Here is a 12,658-nt window from a genome sequence, read left to right on the forward strand (position 1 = left end):
GATTCATCTTCACCGTATGAGGGGCAAACAACTGTAAAGGCCTGTCTCATTTTTGGTAGCATTCCAGTGAGAGTTTTTAAAGGGAATTTCTTGTCTTACTATCTTGCCACTGATATTCAGAAAACTAGTTACCTAATGGCCTACCCAGCAAATATGCAATATCTTCATATGTAAATGACCACTCCAAACCCTGTAATATACCTGTGTCATGATAACTGCTTATTCGTCTGCAACCCATAGAACTTCCTAAGAGCATAACATACTACGTCAGTCAGTATATTTGTGGTCAGAAAGACCTGACCGGCAAACCACTGTAGCATGTTCTCAAATTCCCAAGTTTTCGATCAGAAAATGTTATGCTAATCTGTGGGTGCAGGAGTAGAAGGCTCCACAATGAAAACATCAAGATTTATCAAATCTGACATCCATTTAGTCAGGATTTCTTCTTTTCTTCAACCTATCTCCATCCTGACCCATGCCCCATGCACGAGCATGCACACACACTGTATTTGGACAGTTTCCTTTCATGAGCTTGGCAGATTAGATCCTAATTGCCTGAATACTAGTCATATTCACATTTGACCATAGCATTTAGCATATCGACTGGAACTGGAAGGTATTGTAGGAGTGCTTTATACTGTGCTAGACTGCTGTGCAATGTTTCTGGGAGTTTCACCATTTTTCACTGTTTAACCATGAAGTTGGTTTACACAAGTTCACGGGACATGGGGGCAGCAGGTCAGCCATTTGTGATCCATTCATTATAATCCCCGCTGCACATTCAGACATAATTTATCTAAACAGTGGTAGTGTTACAGATAAGGTGCAGGTAAAGGCTTGTGTTAGGGTCAGCATGCAATACTAAGATAGGCTGGAGGGTCTTCACAAGTAACCTTACAGAAGTGTTGCTGTCTGTGTGGATTGTTTATAGATGGTGATTGTTCTCAAGTGATTTTGTACGAGTAGTATTTTTTGAATAATTGGGTGGCAGCAGTGGTGCAGCAGTTAGCATTGCCACCTCACAGCAAGTGGTTCTTCGGTTTGATTCTCAGCTGGGGTGCTTTCTGTGCAGAGTTTGCATGTCCTCCCTATGGTCATGTAGGTTTCCTGCAGGCACTCCTGTTTCCTCCCACATCCCAAAGACATGCTGAAGGTGGACTGGACACTCTAAATTGGCCCTAGGTATGAGTGTGTGCCTTCTGTGGAAGGTTGGGTGCTGGGCTGGCAATTCAACACTGTAAAACTCCACTGCCAGTCATTCTGCAGACTGTTGTTCCACTGTGGCGACTCCTAGCGAAAAAGATTATAGGAAAAGAAGTATTTTTTTAATGATTACATCTCAGTTTGTTTGGGGAAATCTCTATGTTCAGTTGCTCCCCTTAAGCTACACCTTTCTCTGCTGGCTTCATATCAGTGGGTAGCCTAATTAGAGAATCAAAAAAACAAGCAGAGTTTGTGTGGTACCCCAGAGAAATCCTCTTAGGGTCTCTGAGCATTCTTTAGGCAGCACCTTCAAAAATGCTCACAGGAACCCACTGTATATATCAATTCAAAATATCAGTTTCCTATTATCTTTCTGTCCAACTTCTAAGCAATATAGCTTATCCCACTGTACTGTAACATGACTCACTCCCCACTGACAAAATGCCATTTTGGTTAGCTACCTTATGTGCTATTTAATACGTACCTTGCTATCCAAATGTATTAGACTTGCCATTTAAAAAACGTCATATTCCCCCTCCCATTCCCGTCCCGTAATCTATAAATCACGTTTTCTCCTTTTTCGTCTGAGAAGAAGATATGATTGCATACCTTGTGTGGGTGTCCCAGAATATTTGGGTCTATATTAGATCAGCGAACGCTTAAACAAGCAAACGCTGATTGATCAACCTTATTTAAGAGAATGTTCAAAATATCGAAGCAACATAAACCCAAATTATTTCTTAGGGAAAGAATTTGGTTGTCCGTTTCTGTTGCTTCGGTATTTTCAGTGCTGTGGTGGAAAGTTACGGGTCGGATTCAGGTAAGTGTGCGATTGTGTGGATGTGAGTGCTAGGGTGGGTTAGGTGAGTTACGTTTAGGGCGCGGGTTAGGTATGTGTGCAATTGTGTGGACATGAGGGTTAGGGCGGGTTTAGGTGAGTTAGGGTTAGGGAGCAGGTGAGGTGAGTGTGCGATTGTGACAGATCTTAGGGTTAGGGTTTGGGTTAAAGTAAGTGGATAGTTAGTGGTGTGTGCATAGTTTAGTGTAGGGTTAGGTGTTAGATTTTAGGTGTATGTGTGTGAATTTCTGTTTGTTTGGTGTGCTTGTGTTGTGTGTATGTGTTTTGGATCAGCGATTCTTTTTCCCTAGGAAAAAAAATTGCTGATCTGACAGTTCGAGATTGTAAGCTTTCGCTTACATAAGGTCGATCAATCAGCATTCGCTTTTTTAAGCGTTCACTGATAGACCCGAATATTTCAGTTGGCTAAAATTCATGGAGTGAATCTGCTTTTTATTTGTCAAAGGTAGGTCACAAACAGCAAAGTCATTCCATCAACCTGGCATCGAACTTGTCAAATGCTATCAAAATAAGAATTAAAGTATTTTCTGTTTCTAGTTTACAAGTATAAATTGATTTCTAATGAAAATTAATTATTGTCCATGCCTTCTCATCTGTTAAATCAAGTAATTCATTTACAAATCACAGAAGTTGTAATAACCTGTATGAAACAGTGTTTGTTGCAACTTCTGAAATCACCAAAAACAAAAAAAAATGATGCTCTGGAGGATATCACCAAATAGTCGCAGAAAAGTATCGGCACAAGTAACCAGTGAATAAGTAGCTACCACTTTAATGAGGGTTGTGCATATGACCATGGTGCCCTGAACATTGAGAACAGTAAGGAAGCTGCTGGAACAGAGTGGCAGGAATTGTGCACTGAAAGGAAGCCACTATAACAAATGTCAGGAGTTGCACAGTTGGATGTCGGACACTTTAACAGTGGTCTGTGCCATTTCAAGCAGCGGCAGCACTCAGTGTGGAAGGAGGTTTAGGCACAGAAACCAGAACAGTCGAAGTTGTCAGCTTATCTTAGTGGAGTCCTTATTTTAGTGCAGGTGCTTCTCATTCAGAATCTTTGTGGCAGTTGCACTTCAGAGGGTGTCCCTATCAGATGTCTGTGTTATCTGCAATACAGAAAGCAAGTAGTTGAGAGACAGACAAGCCACTACAACTAATACTGAAAAGTAAACCTCCATCTCCAAAATATTCACTTCATCTTCCAGTCATTGGTCACAGTTCCACAACACCTAGCCACACCCTTCAGTGCCATCTGCAGATGACTAAGAGGTCTTTAAGTAGCAGATTGTAAAAGCAGGATACAGTATTATGATAAAATGGGGGGGGGGTCCCAGTGTGGTGGCAGTAGTTCCCCAAGTCAAAATAAATACCAGTGTGCTCACCTGTGAAAACAGAATCATAGGCTAGTAAGAATAAACAGACCAACAAAAAGAAAACGTGTTCAAGAGAATAAAGATTTTTTTTTCTACATAGTTTGAATATGGTATTGATTACACTTATAAATGTGGCATCAGCAAAGGAGTTATTTCTATGAACAGTAAAACAGTGTCTTGCTAAGAACCTTTAATAGCCAGTAGCCTACTAAGATCTGAGCAGGAACTCAAGCTTCATGTCCTTAATTTTAATAACTGCATGTGGTCATTTCAAAAGGATCCAGTGCTGCTGAGGACTAAACTATGTTTCCTCTCCAAAAGTGGTTTCAGAATTGCCCTTAAACTGGTCTGTCAGCTTCCTGTTTTCTTCTCAGGCACAAATTGAGGGATCGGTACACTGACTGAACTGTGGACGAGGATATGCCCTTATAGTCAGGTAACAAGCATCACAGGGAAATGGGTCCATATTATGACATTGACTTTACTGAATGTCAAACTGCATATGGTTGATACCACAAGATCAACATTCTTTGATATCAGAAAGTTAGAAAAAAAAATCTGTTTCTTTTTCCCAGGGGCAAGCCCTCTTGCACCTCCATACCCCTGCAAATTATATGAACCAGTCCAAGATTGCACTGTAGTGAGGAAAAGGTTCTACAACCCCCATTATACCACAATATCCATAGAAAACATTGAATTTTCGGAAAGTCAGTCATGGTCTTTTACTGTCTGAAGTTAAACTTTCCAAAAAGTTGCTTCACTGAAAGGAACTGCACAGGAAATAAACTGGCCATTGGGAAAAATGATATTTTAACAGTTTATCAGTTTAAAAAACGTTTTTAAAGTTGTGGAAACTCTAGAAGAGATAGAGATTTGTGTGTGTTTGTTGCTTGCAACAAACACTGGAAGTTTTACACCCATCTCCTTCATGGGCTCCCGTTTTACTTATTGATTGCATTTTGAGGTTGGGGTGTACAGGAATGCCATGAAAAAGTCAGGGCATTAGTAAAGGAAAATCAATGGGTGCAAACTAGTATACCTTGTGCAGGGGTCTATATTAGATCAGCGAACGCTGATTGATTGACGTTAATTGTTCGAAAGTGGAAAATATCGAAGCAGTAGAAACTCAAATTTTTTCCTAGGGAAAGAATTTGGTTGTCCGTTTCTGTTGCTTCGGTATTTTCAGTGTTATGGTGGAAAGTTACCAGTCGGATTCAGGTAAGTGTGCGATTGTGTGGATGTGAGTGTTAGGGTGATTTAGGTGAGTTAGGGTTAGGGCTCGGGTTAGGTGTGTGTGCGATTGAGTGGACATGAGGGTTAGGGTGGATTTAAGTGAGTTAGGGTTAGGGAGCGGGTGAGTGTGCGATAGTGACGGACCTTTGGGTTAGGGTTTGGGTTAAGGTAAGTGGGTAGTTAGTGGTGTGTGCATAGTTTAGTGTAGGGTTAGCTATCGGATTTTAGGTGTATGTGTGTGGATTTCTGTTTGTTTGGTGTACTTGTGTTGTGTGTATCTGTTTTGGATCAGCGATTTTTTTCCCTGGGAAAAAAGTTGCTGATCTGACAGCTCGAGATTGTAAGCTTTCACTTAAATTAGGTCGATCAATCAGCGTTCGCTTTTTTAAGCGTTCGCTGATATAATATAGACCCCTTGTGCATTTTCATAGGAACATGGGAGGTTAGTAGGCTATTGGTCCTGAGGCTCTTATAAGCCTAGTTGAGAGTTTAGCCCATGTTTAGACAAGTCAGCACCCAAAGCCCCTGTCCAGCAGGGACACAGGTTGAATTCCAGGGTTGTATTTTCTGTTTCCCATCCAGTTATCCAGGTTGTGCCTAAAAAGGGATAATGAGGTACTGTACTTGACATGGAGAGGGAGTCTATTCCACAGATGGGGGAGTCGCTGGGACACAAATCTTTCCCGCCAACAAGTCCTGTTGATATCACAGACCAGGTTGAGGTCACGCATACGGGTTGCTCGAGTGAAGCTTGACTTGCGGATGTGCAACAGTCCCATCAAGGTGGGGTCTGAGATTGCTTTGTATGCCAAACAGAGGTCACCTCTGTGGAGTCTGTATGAAACTGAGGGACAGGGCTTTTAGCCTATCTGTATAGGGTAGATGTTTGAGGCCCTGGATTCTCCTGGTGAGGAACCTCTGTGGTCTCTCCAGCTGCTGCATGTGCTTTGTGAGGTACATGCCGAAAGGGGCATTGTACTCAGTAATGGGTCTTAGAAGGGAAGAATACATGGATGTTATGAGCTATTTGTCCCTGGATGAGATGCCCTTACTTATGAGGTGGGCCATGTAAAAGGTTTTCCGTACAGAGGAAGCAACATGTTGGTCAAAAGTCAGGTTGCTATCAACCTCGGTGCCCAAATCCCTTACTACTGACTGTGTACTTAGGATGCTATTAATGTGATAATATGTGGGGACGTCACTCTCCTCAAAAGGGATGATGGTGCATTTTTTGGCATTTAGCTTGAGGCCATGTTTCTGGCACCCTCTTGGAGAACATCCACATCACTTGGGGAATTGATGACTGCGCCCAGCTTGCAGTCATCTGTAAACCTGGTCAGCCATAGCCCACTGGTTTTGACCTGCACCTCAGAGAATATATCCCAAATAACAGAAGCCCCAAGACCAATCCCTGGGGTATGCTGCGTATTACGGGTCTACTGCTTGAGGTGGCTTCCCCTATTTTGATTAGGTGGGTTTTATCAGTGAGCCAGTTTGTTACCCATCTGGTAACATATGGATTCATGTCTAGCTGAGATAGTTCATCTACTATGCCCGAGTGGGGAATAGTGTCGAAGGCTTTGGCCAGGTCAAGGTAGGTGGTGTGCACAGTCTTCCCCTCATCTATGGCTTTGGTGACTGTCTCAAAGAAGTCGATTAGATTTAACAGACATGACCTCCCCTTGACAAAGCCAAACTGTGTGGGGTCGAGTGTTTGGAGGTTGCCAATGTCCCTGTTGATGAGGTCCATGAAAATCCATTCCATGGCCTTGCAGATCAGGATAGTTAGGCTGATTGATCTATAATTTCCCAGATCAGTGGACACTCCACCTTTGTGTAAAGGGATGATGGTGGCTGCCCTCCACTCGGCTGGGACAAAGCCAGTACTCAGGCTTTGGTTGAATAGGGCGCCTAATGGTGCTGCAAGTTCATGCCTGAGTTCATGTAGGATGCAGCCTGGGATGTTATCGGGTCCCATGGAGACTGTATTTTTTGCCTTTGAGAGGGCAGTGATGACCTGTTCCTTGGAGGTGAGGGGGGGAAGGTACTGGGGATGTCCTAATTTACTAAGGGGGGGGGGGCAGAGGAGAGAAGTTTTTGCTGAATCTGTCAGCCAGTAGATTGGCTATATCTACAGCATTTGTGTATGTGGTGTCCTTGACCACCAGTTCTGAACAGATCTGGGTTCTTCCTTTGAGATTGTGGACATATGTGAAGAAGGTCTTATGATTATCTCTAGTAGATGTGGCCAATTTGGACTCAACTTTGGCTTTAGAGGATTTCAGTAGTGCTCTTACTTGCTTGTTCAGGGTAAGGAGAGATTGCTTCCAATTGGGCACCTGCTCCTGATTGGTTCTGGACAGCAATTTGTTCCTTTTGTTATATAGTTTATTTATTGTGGATGTCCACCAGAAAGGTTTACTCTTTCTTGCAGAGGATGATTTTGTCCTATCGGGTATTCCTGATTCCATGCATCTATATAAATGATCATATAGTACTTTGGTGTAGATTTGGACAGTGGTGCCAGTTCCTACAGTGGGGGAGGGGGCTGTAAAGCTGTTTATACTATTCTTCAGGAGGTTGTAACCAGCTTTGGAGAAGTTTTTTTTTTGTTTGACCCTAGCTAGAGGGGGGTCAGGGGAGATGGTGACTTTGAAAGTGACTGCTTTATGGTCGGATCTTACCAAGGAGGATGATACTGTAGGGGTGCTGCAGTGGTTACTCATGTTGGTTAATATCAAGTCCAAGATATTATCACCTCTTGTGGGGATATTGACTAGCTGTACCAAGGCATTTGTATTGATAAAATTGAGGAATCTCTGGGCATCTGTGTTCTGGCATGAGTAGTTTTTCCATCATAGGTTTATAGGTTGGTACTAGGCTATCGGCCCTAGGGCCTATACAAGCCTAGCCATAACAATTCCCTGGCTGTTTCTTCCCACATTATTTACTTACCTGGACCCCTGTCTAGCAGGGTGAATGACGTGATCCCCGGGGTGAATTTCCTATCTCCCATCCAATCATCAAGATTCCTTTTGAAGATGGCCAAAAAGGCATTCTGCTTGACATGTATGGGCAGCCTATTCCAGAGTCTGGGGAGTCTCTGGGTCAGGAACCTATCCTTCCAGCATGTTTTGTTCATTGTGATGACAAGGTTTAGATCCCTGGAGCGTGTGTCTCTAAAGGATTGGGATTTCTTTAAGTGTGGCATGCCCAACAGCTCTGGGTTTGACATGGCATTGTATGTTAAGTAGAGATCACCTCTGAGTAGACGATATGCGACAGAGTATAGGTGAAGTTTTTTCAGACAGTAAGCATAGGACATCTGCTTTAGGCCTGTGATTCTTTTAGTGAGGTATTTCTTCAACCTTTTCAGTTGTTGCAGATGTCTTGAGAGGTACATACCAAATGGGGCATTGTATTCTATAATGGGTCTAATGAGGGATGAGTACAGTGGTACAATGACCTCCTTTTTTCTGGATGAAAAGCCCTTAGTGATGAGGTGTGCCACATAGAAGGATTTCCTGACTGTTGTGGCAATGTGGTTATCGAAGTTGAGATCATTGTCCACCTGTGTCCCTAAGTCTCTTAAACACTTTTGGTGTTTAGTGTACTGCCACCTATGTGATAATTCACGGGTACATGTTTTTTCCCAAAGGGGATAACTATACATTTCTTGGCATTGAGCTTGAGCCCATGGCTCTGGCACCAAGCATCTGTTTCTGTAAGGCCCTTTTGTAGAATGTCCACATCATCTGGGGATTCAATAATGGCTCCCAGTTTGCAGTCATCTGCGAACTTTGTTAGCCAGAGGCCCTTAGTGTTGGCCTGTACTTCAGAGAATTAGATGCCAAACAAGAGAGGTCCCAGGATTGAACCCTGAGGTACTCCACTTGTCACTTGTCTGGAGCTGGATTTGGAGTCGGCTACTTTTAAAGTATGGGTTTTGTCAGTAAGCCAGTTGGCAACCCATCAAGTGATGTAGGGATCAATGCCCAGTTTAGTAAGTTTATCTATGATTCCAGAATGGGGGATGGTGTTGAAGGCCTTGGCGAGGTCCAGATAGGCTGTGTGGACCACCTTACCCTTGTCCACGGCTGTGGAGACTGATTCGAAGAAGTCAGTCAGGTTCAGGAGACAAGATCAGCCCTTCACGAACCCAAACTGTGTGGGGTCCAGTGTTTAAAGGTTGCCAATGTCTTTGTTTATAAGTTCCATGATAATACGTTCCATGGCCTTGCAGATCAGGCTCATCAGACTGATGTAGTTCCCAGGATTCAAGGTGGATCCTCTGTTGTGGAGTGGGATAACTGTAGCTGTGCGCCACTCATTGGGCATGAAGCCTGTGGTGAGGCTATGATTAAACATGACACTTAGGTGAGGTGCCAGTTCATTTTGTAGTACATGTAGTACACAGCCTGGGATGTCGTCTGGTCTCATGGAAGCTGTATTCGTAGCTTTGGAGAGTGTGTTTTTTACCTGTGTGGCCGTTACCAGAATTTGGCAATCTTTCGGTATTGAGATGAGCCCTTTAGGGGGTGAGAGGGGAGTGAAGTTTGCGCCGAATCGATTTGCAAGGATATTGGCAATATCCGTAGGATCAGTATATTTAATGCCATTCTGTTGTAGCTCAGAGCAGATCTGAGCATTGCCATTTAGATTCTTGACATAGCTATAGAATGCCTTGTGGTTGTCTTTGGAATCTTTGGCAATTTTACTTTCGTAACCAGCTTTGGAGGATTTTATGAGGGATCTTAGCTTCTTACTGAGGCTGGTAAGGGACTTTTTTGCATCCTGGGATTTTCCTCTTTTCTGCAATAGCTTCTTCCTATGGTTGGGTAATTAAAGTCACCCATGATCAGGGTAAAGGGTTGAATCTTGATAGATTTGAAGAGGTCCAGATAGGTAGAGTGGGCATCTTGAGTCAAATATGGGGGCCTGTAGCTAGCTAAAACTTGAATAGGGATCTTGTCAACGGTTAACTGCACCTGGAGTGTCTTCTGTGTCATACTGTTTGACCAGCCTGGAGGTATGTGTGTCTTTAATATATATTGAAACTCCACCTCCCTTGGCTTTGCTACCCACAGTTTCTGGTCTGGCTGTATGATAGGATGAGTAACCGGGTAAGGCTAGGGTTCTCTCTGCAGCTTTGAACCAGGTTTCTGTTACTGCACAAATGTCAGCATCTTCCAGGGTTAAGAATGCTGGAGTGCACTTTCATGTTTAGACTCCTAGCGTTTAGCAGCATGACGTTTAATTTGCGTTTTGTTGAAATTTTGTTGAAATTTTTATGTTGGTGGTATTGACTTCATGACTTCTCAGTATTTTTATCAACCCTATCGAAAAAGAACTCAACGTTTCAAATGAGAAAAATGTGATTGAAGTCCAAATACTGAAACGGTGAATTCTACAGTATGTTTGTTACATTCTGAAGTATAAGAAAATAAGATCCAAGTGGGAAGGGTAGAAAATGTTCCTGTACTTCACAGTTGTACATGTTGTGAGATGGCACATTTAATCTTGTTTTCTTACAGGGCAAAACCAGATGAGCCTTCACTTCTGGACGACCCCAGAGTTAAAGTCATTGCAGAAAAGCGCAAAAAAACTCCTGCTCAGGTACTTTAGAAAATGTCTTTCTATGCTTTTTGACAGTGTTGTATGTGTGTGTTTTGTGGAAGGGCATTATCTCATTTATTACATACTTCCATGGCTATAATGTCGTGTGCCTTTGTTTGGATGCACTGCTTCATTATTTTCAGAAGTGCTGATGTGCAATTCCTGTCAGAAGTGTTGATGTGCATAATTCCTGTCAGAACACAGTACTTTTCTATAATATTCTTGAATCTTTGTTTTTGTATAGCATTTTGTTATCTTCAGAAGTGTTGATGTGTATAATTCCTGTCAGAACACAGTACTTTTCTATAATATTCTTGTATCTTTGTTTTTGTATAGCATTTTGTTATCTTCAGTAGTGTTGATGTGTATAATTCCTGTCAGAACACAGTACGTTTCTATAATATTCTTGTATCTTTGTTTTTGTATAGCATTTTGTTATCTTCAGTAGTGTTGATGTGTATAATTCCTGTCAGAACACAGTACTTTCTATAATATTCTTGTATCTTTGTTTTTGTATAGCATTTTGTTATCTTCAGTAGTGTTGATGTGTATAATTCCTGTCAGAACACAGTACTTTTCTATAATATTCTTGTATCTTTGTTTTTGTATAGCATTTTGTTATCTTCAGTAGTGTTGATGTGTATAATTCCTGTCAGAACACAGTACTTTTCTATAATATTCTTGTATCTTTGTTTTGTATAGCATTTTGTTATCTTCAGTAGTGTTGATGTGTATAATTCCTGTCAGAACACAGTACTTTTCTATAATATTCTTGTATCTTTGTTTTTGTATAGCATTTTGTTATCTTCAGTAGTGTTGATGTGTATAATTCCTGTCAGAACACAGTACTTTTCTATAATATTCTTGTATCTTTGTTTTTGTATAGCATTTTGTTATCTTCAGTAGTGTTGATGTGTATAATTCCTGTCAGAACACAGTACTTTCTATAATATTCTTGTATCTTTGTTTTTGTATAGCATTTTGTTATCTTCAGTAGTGTTGATGTGTATAATTCCTGTCAGAACACAGTACTTTTCTATAATATTCTTGTATCTTTGTTTTGTATAGCATTTTGTTATCTTCAGTAGTGTTGATGTGTATAATTCCTGTCAGAACACAGTACTTTTCTATAATATTCTTGTATCTTTGTTTTTGTATAGCATTTTGTTATCTTCAGTAGTGTTGATGTGTATAATTCCTGTCAGAACACAGTACTTTCTATAATATTCTTGTATCTTTGTTTTTGTATAGCATTTTGTTACCTTCGCTAGTGCTGACATGTATAATGCCTGTCAGAACACAGTACTTTCTATCTCCTTTAAGCCATTTGGGCAAATTTCAGTTTGGTTTGTATTACCTACACCTCAAAATTAGGTAAAAGCCTTTCTGGAGTTCTATTTGCATTGAATGTCTCTAAAAGCACTTCTGTTTATTAGGAAAAAAATGTAGACTGAGCATTACTGTAGTGCACTAGTTAAAGAAATACTGGGTATTTTTTTGGTTTGTAGTTACAGAGAAATTAATATGAAAGTGTGTCTCCTGTAATGTTACAACACTGAAAGTAAACAAATCAGTGCATTTCCTTTGAATTTACTGAGACATTAACAAATGGTGTAATATAGCAATAACCCATGCCTGGGTGTGGGTAATGCTGGATTTACCCACGGTTGGTGTGGTTTGGTCACGAGGGCAAGGTGAGTAGTAGTACCCAGGGTGACAGTTAGGTACCTCTGTCAGAGGATACCAGACTTCCTGTGGAAGGGGAACTGTGAAGGGTTACAAAGAGAGAGAGTTGAGACAGGTTCAGCTCTCAGACCCTATATTACAAGGCTTGAGGGAGGTAGCCAGGGGGCACGTGATTCTCAAGGAAAGGACGAATCTGTATACTGGCACAAAGAGTTACTGTATAGACAATGGACCCCTGAGGGAGAGACTAGAGGGTGAGGTAATACAGCAATTGGTAGTGGCCAGAACCCACTGTCTTGCACTTCTAGCCATAGTCAATGACATTCCCTTTGCAGGTCATATGGGCATAAAGCGTACCAAGAGATGTGATACACAGAGCTTTTATTGGCCTGTAATTTCCAGGGCTGTAACATGGTACTGCAGGACCTGTGAACAGTGACAAAAAGTAAGCAAGGCAGGAGACAAGGTCAAAGCTCCTTTGATGCCTTTGCCTGTGTTTGAGGAGCCATTTCAGAGGGTAGCTATGGATATTTTGGGGCTTTTGAGTTCCCCAAGTTCCACAGGGAAGAAGTATATCCTAGTGGTAGTAGATAATGCTACCAGATATATTGAGGCAGTGGCCCTGTCCTCCATTGAGGCGAAAAAGGTGGCAAATACTTTGTTAGAGATTTTCAGCAGGGTAGGTTTC

The 12,658-nt window shown here is 41.7% G+C and overlaps 1 protein-coding gene across 1 annotated transcript in view; it reads left to right on the forward strand.

Annotated features, from left to right (window-relative positions):
* Positions 1–12,658, forward strand: part of LOC122815717 (aldo-keto reductase family 1 member B1-like) — a 333,761-nt gene that overhangs the window by 175,674 nt on the left and 145,429 nt on the right. The window contains exon 7 of the mRNA XM_044088465.1: positions 10,203–10,284. Within this exon, the coding sequence (XP_043944400.1) occupies positions 10,203–10,284 (82 nt within the window). The remainder of the gene's footprint in view (positions 1–10,202; positions 10,285–12,658) is intronic.

The sequence above is a fragment of the Protopterus annectens genome, chromosome 11.part0, assembly GCF_019279795.1.
Source record: "Protopterus annectens isolate FY-2018-M chromosome 11.part0, PAN1.0, whole genome shotgun sequence".
NCBI lineage: Eukaryota > Metazoa > Chordata > Ceratodontiformes > Protopteridae > Protopterus > Protopterus annectens.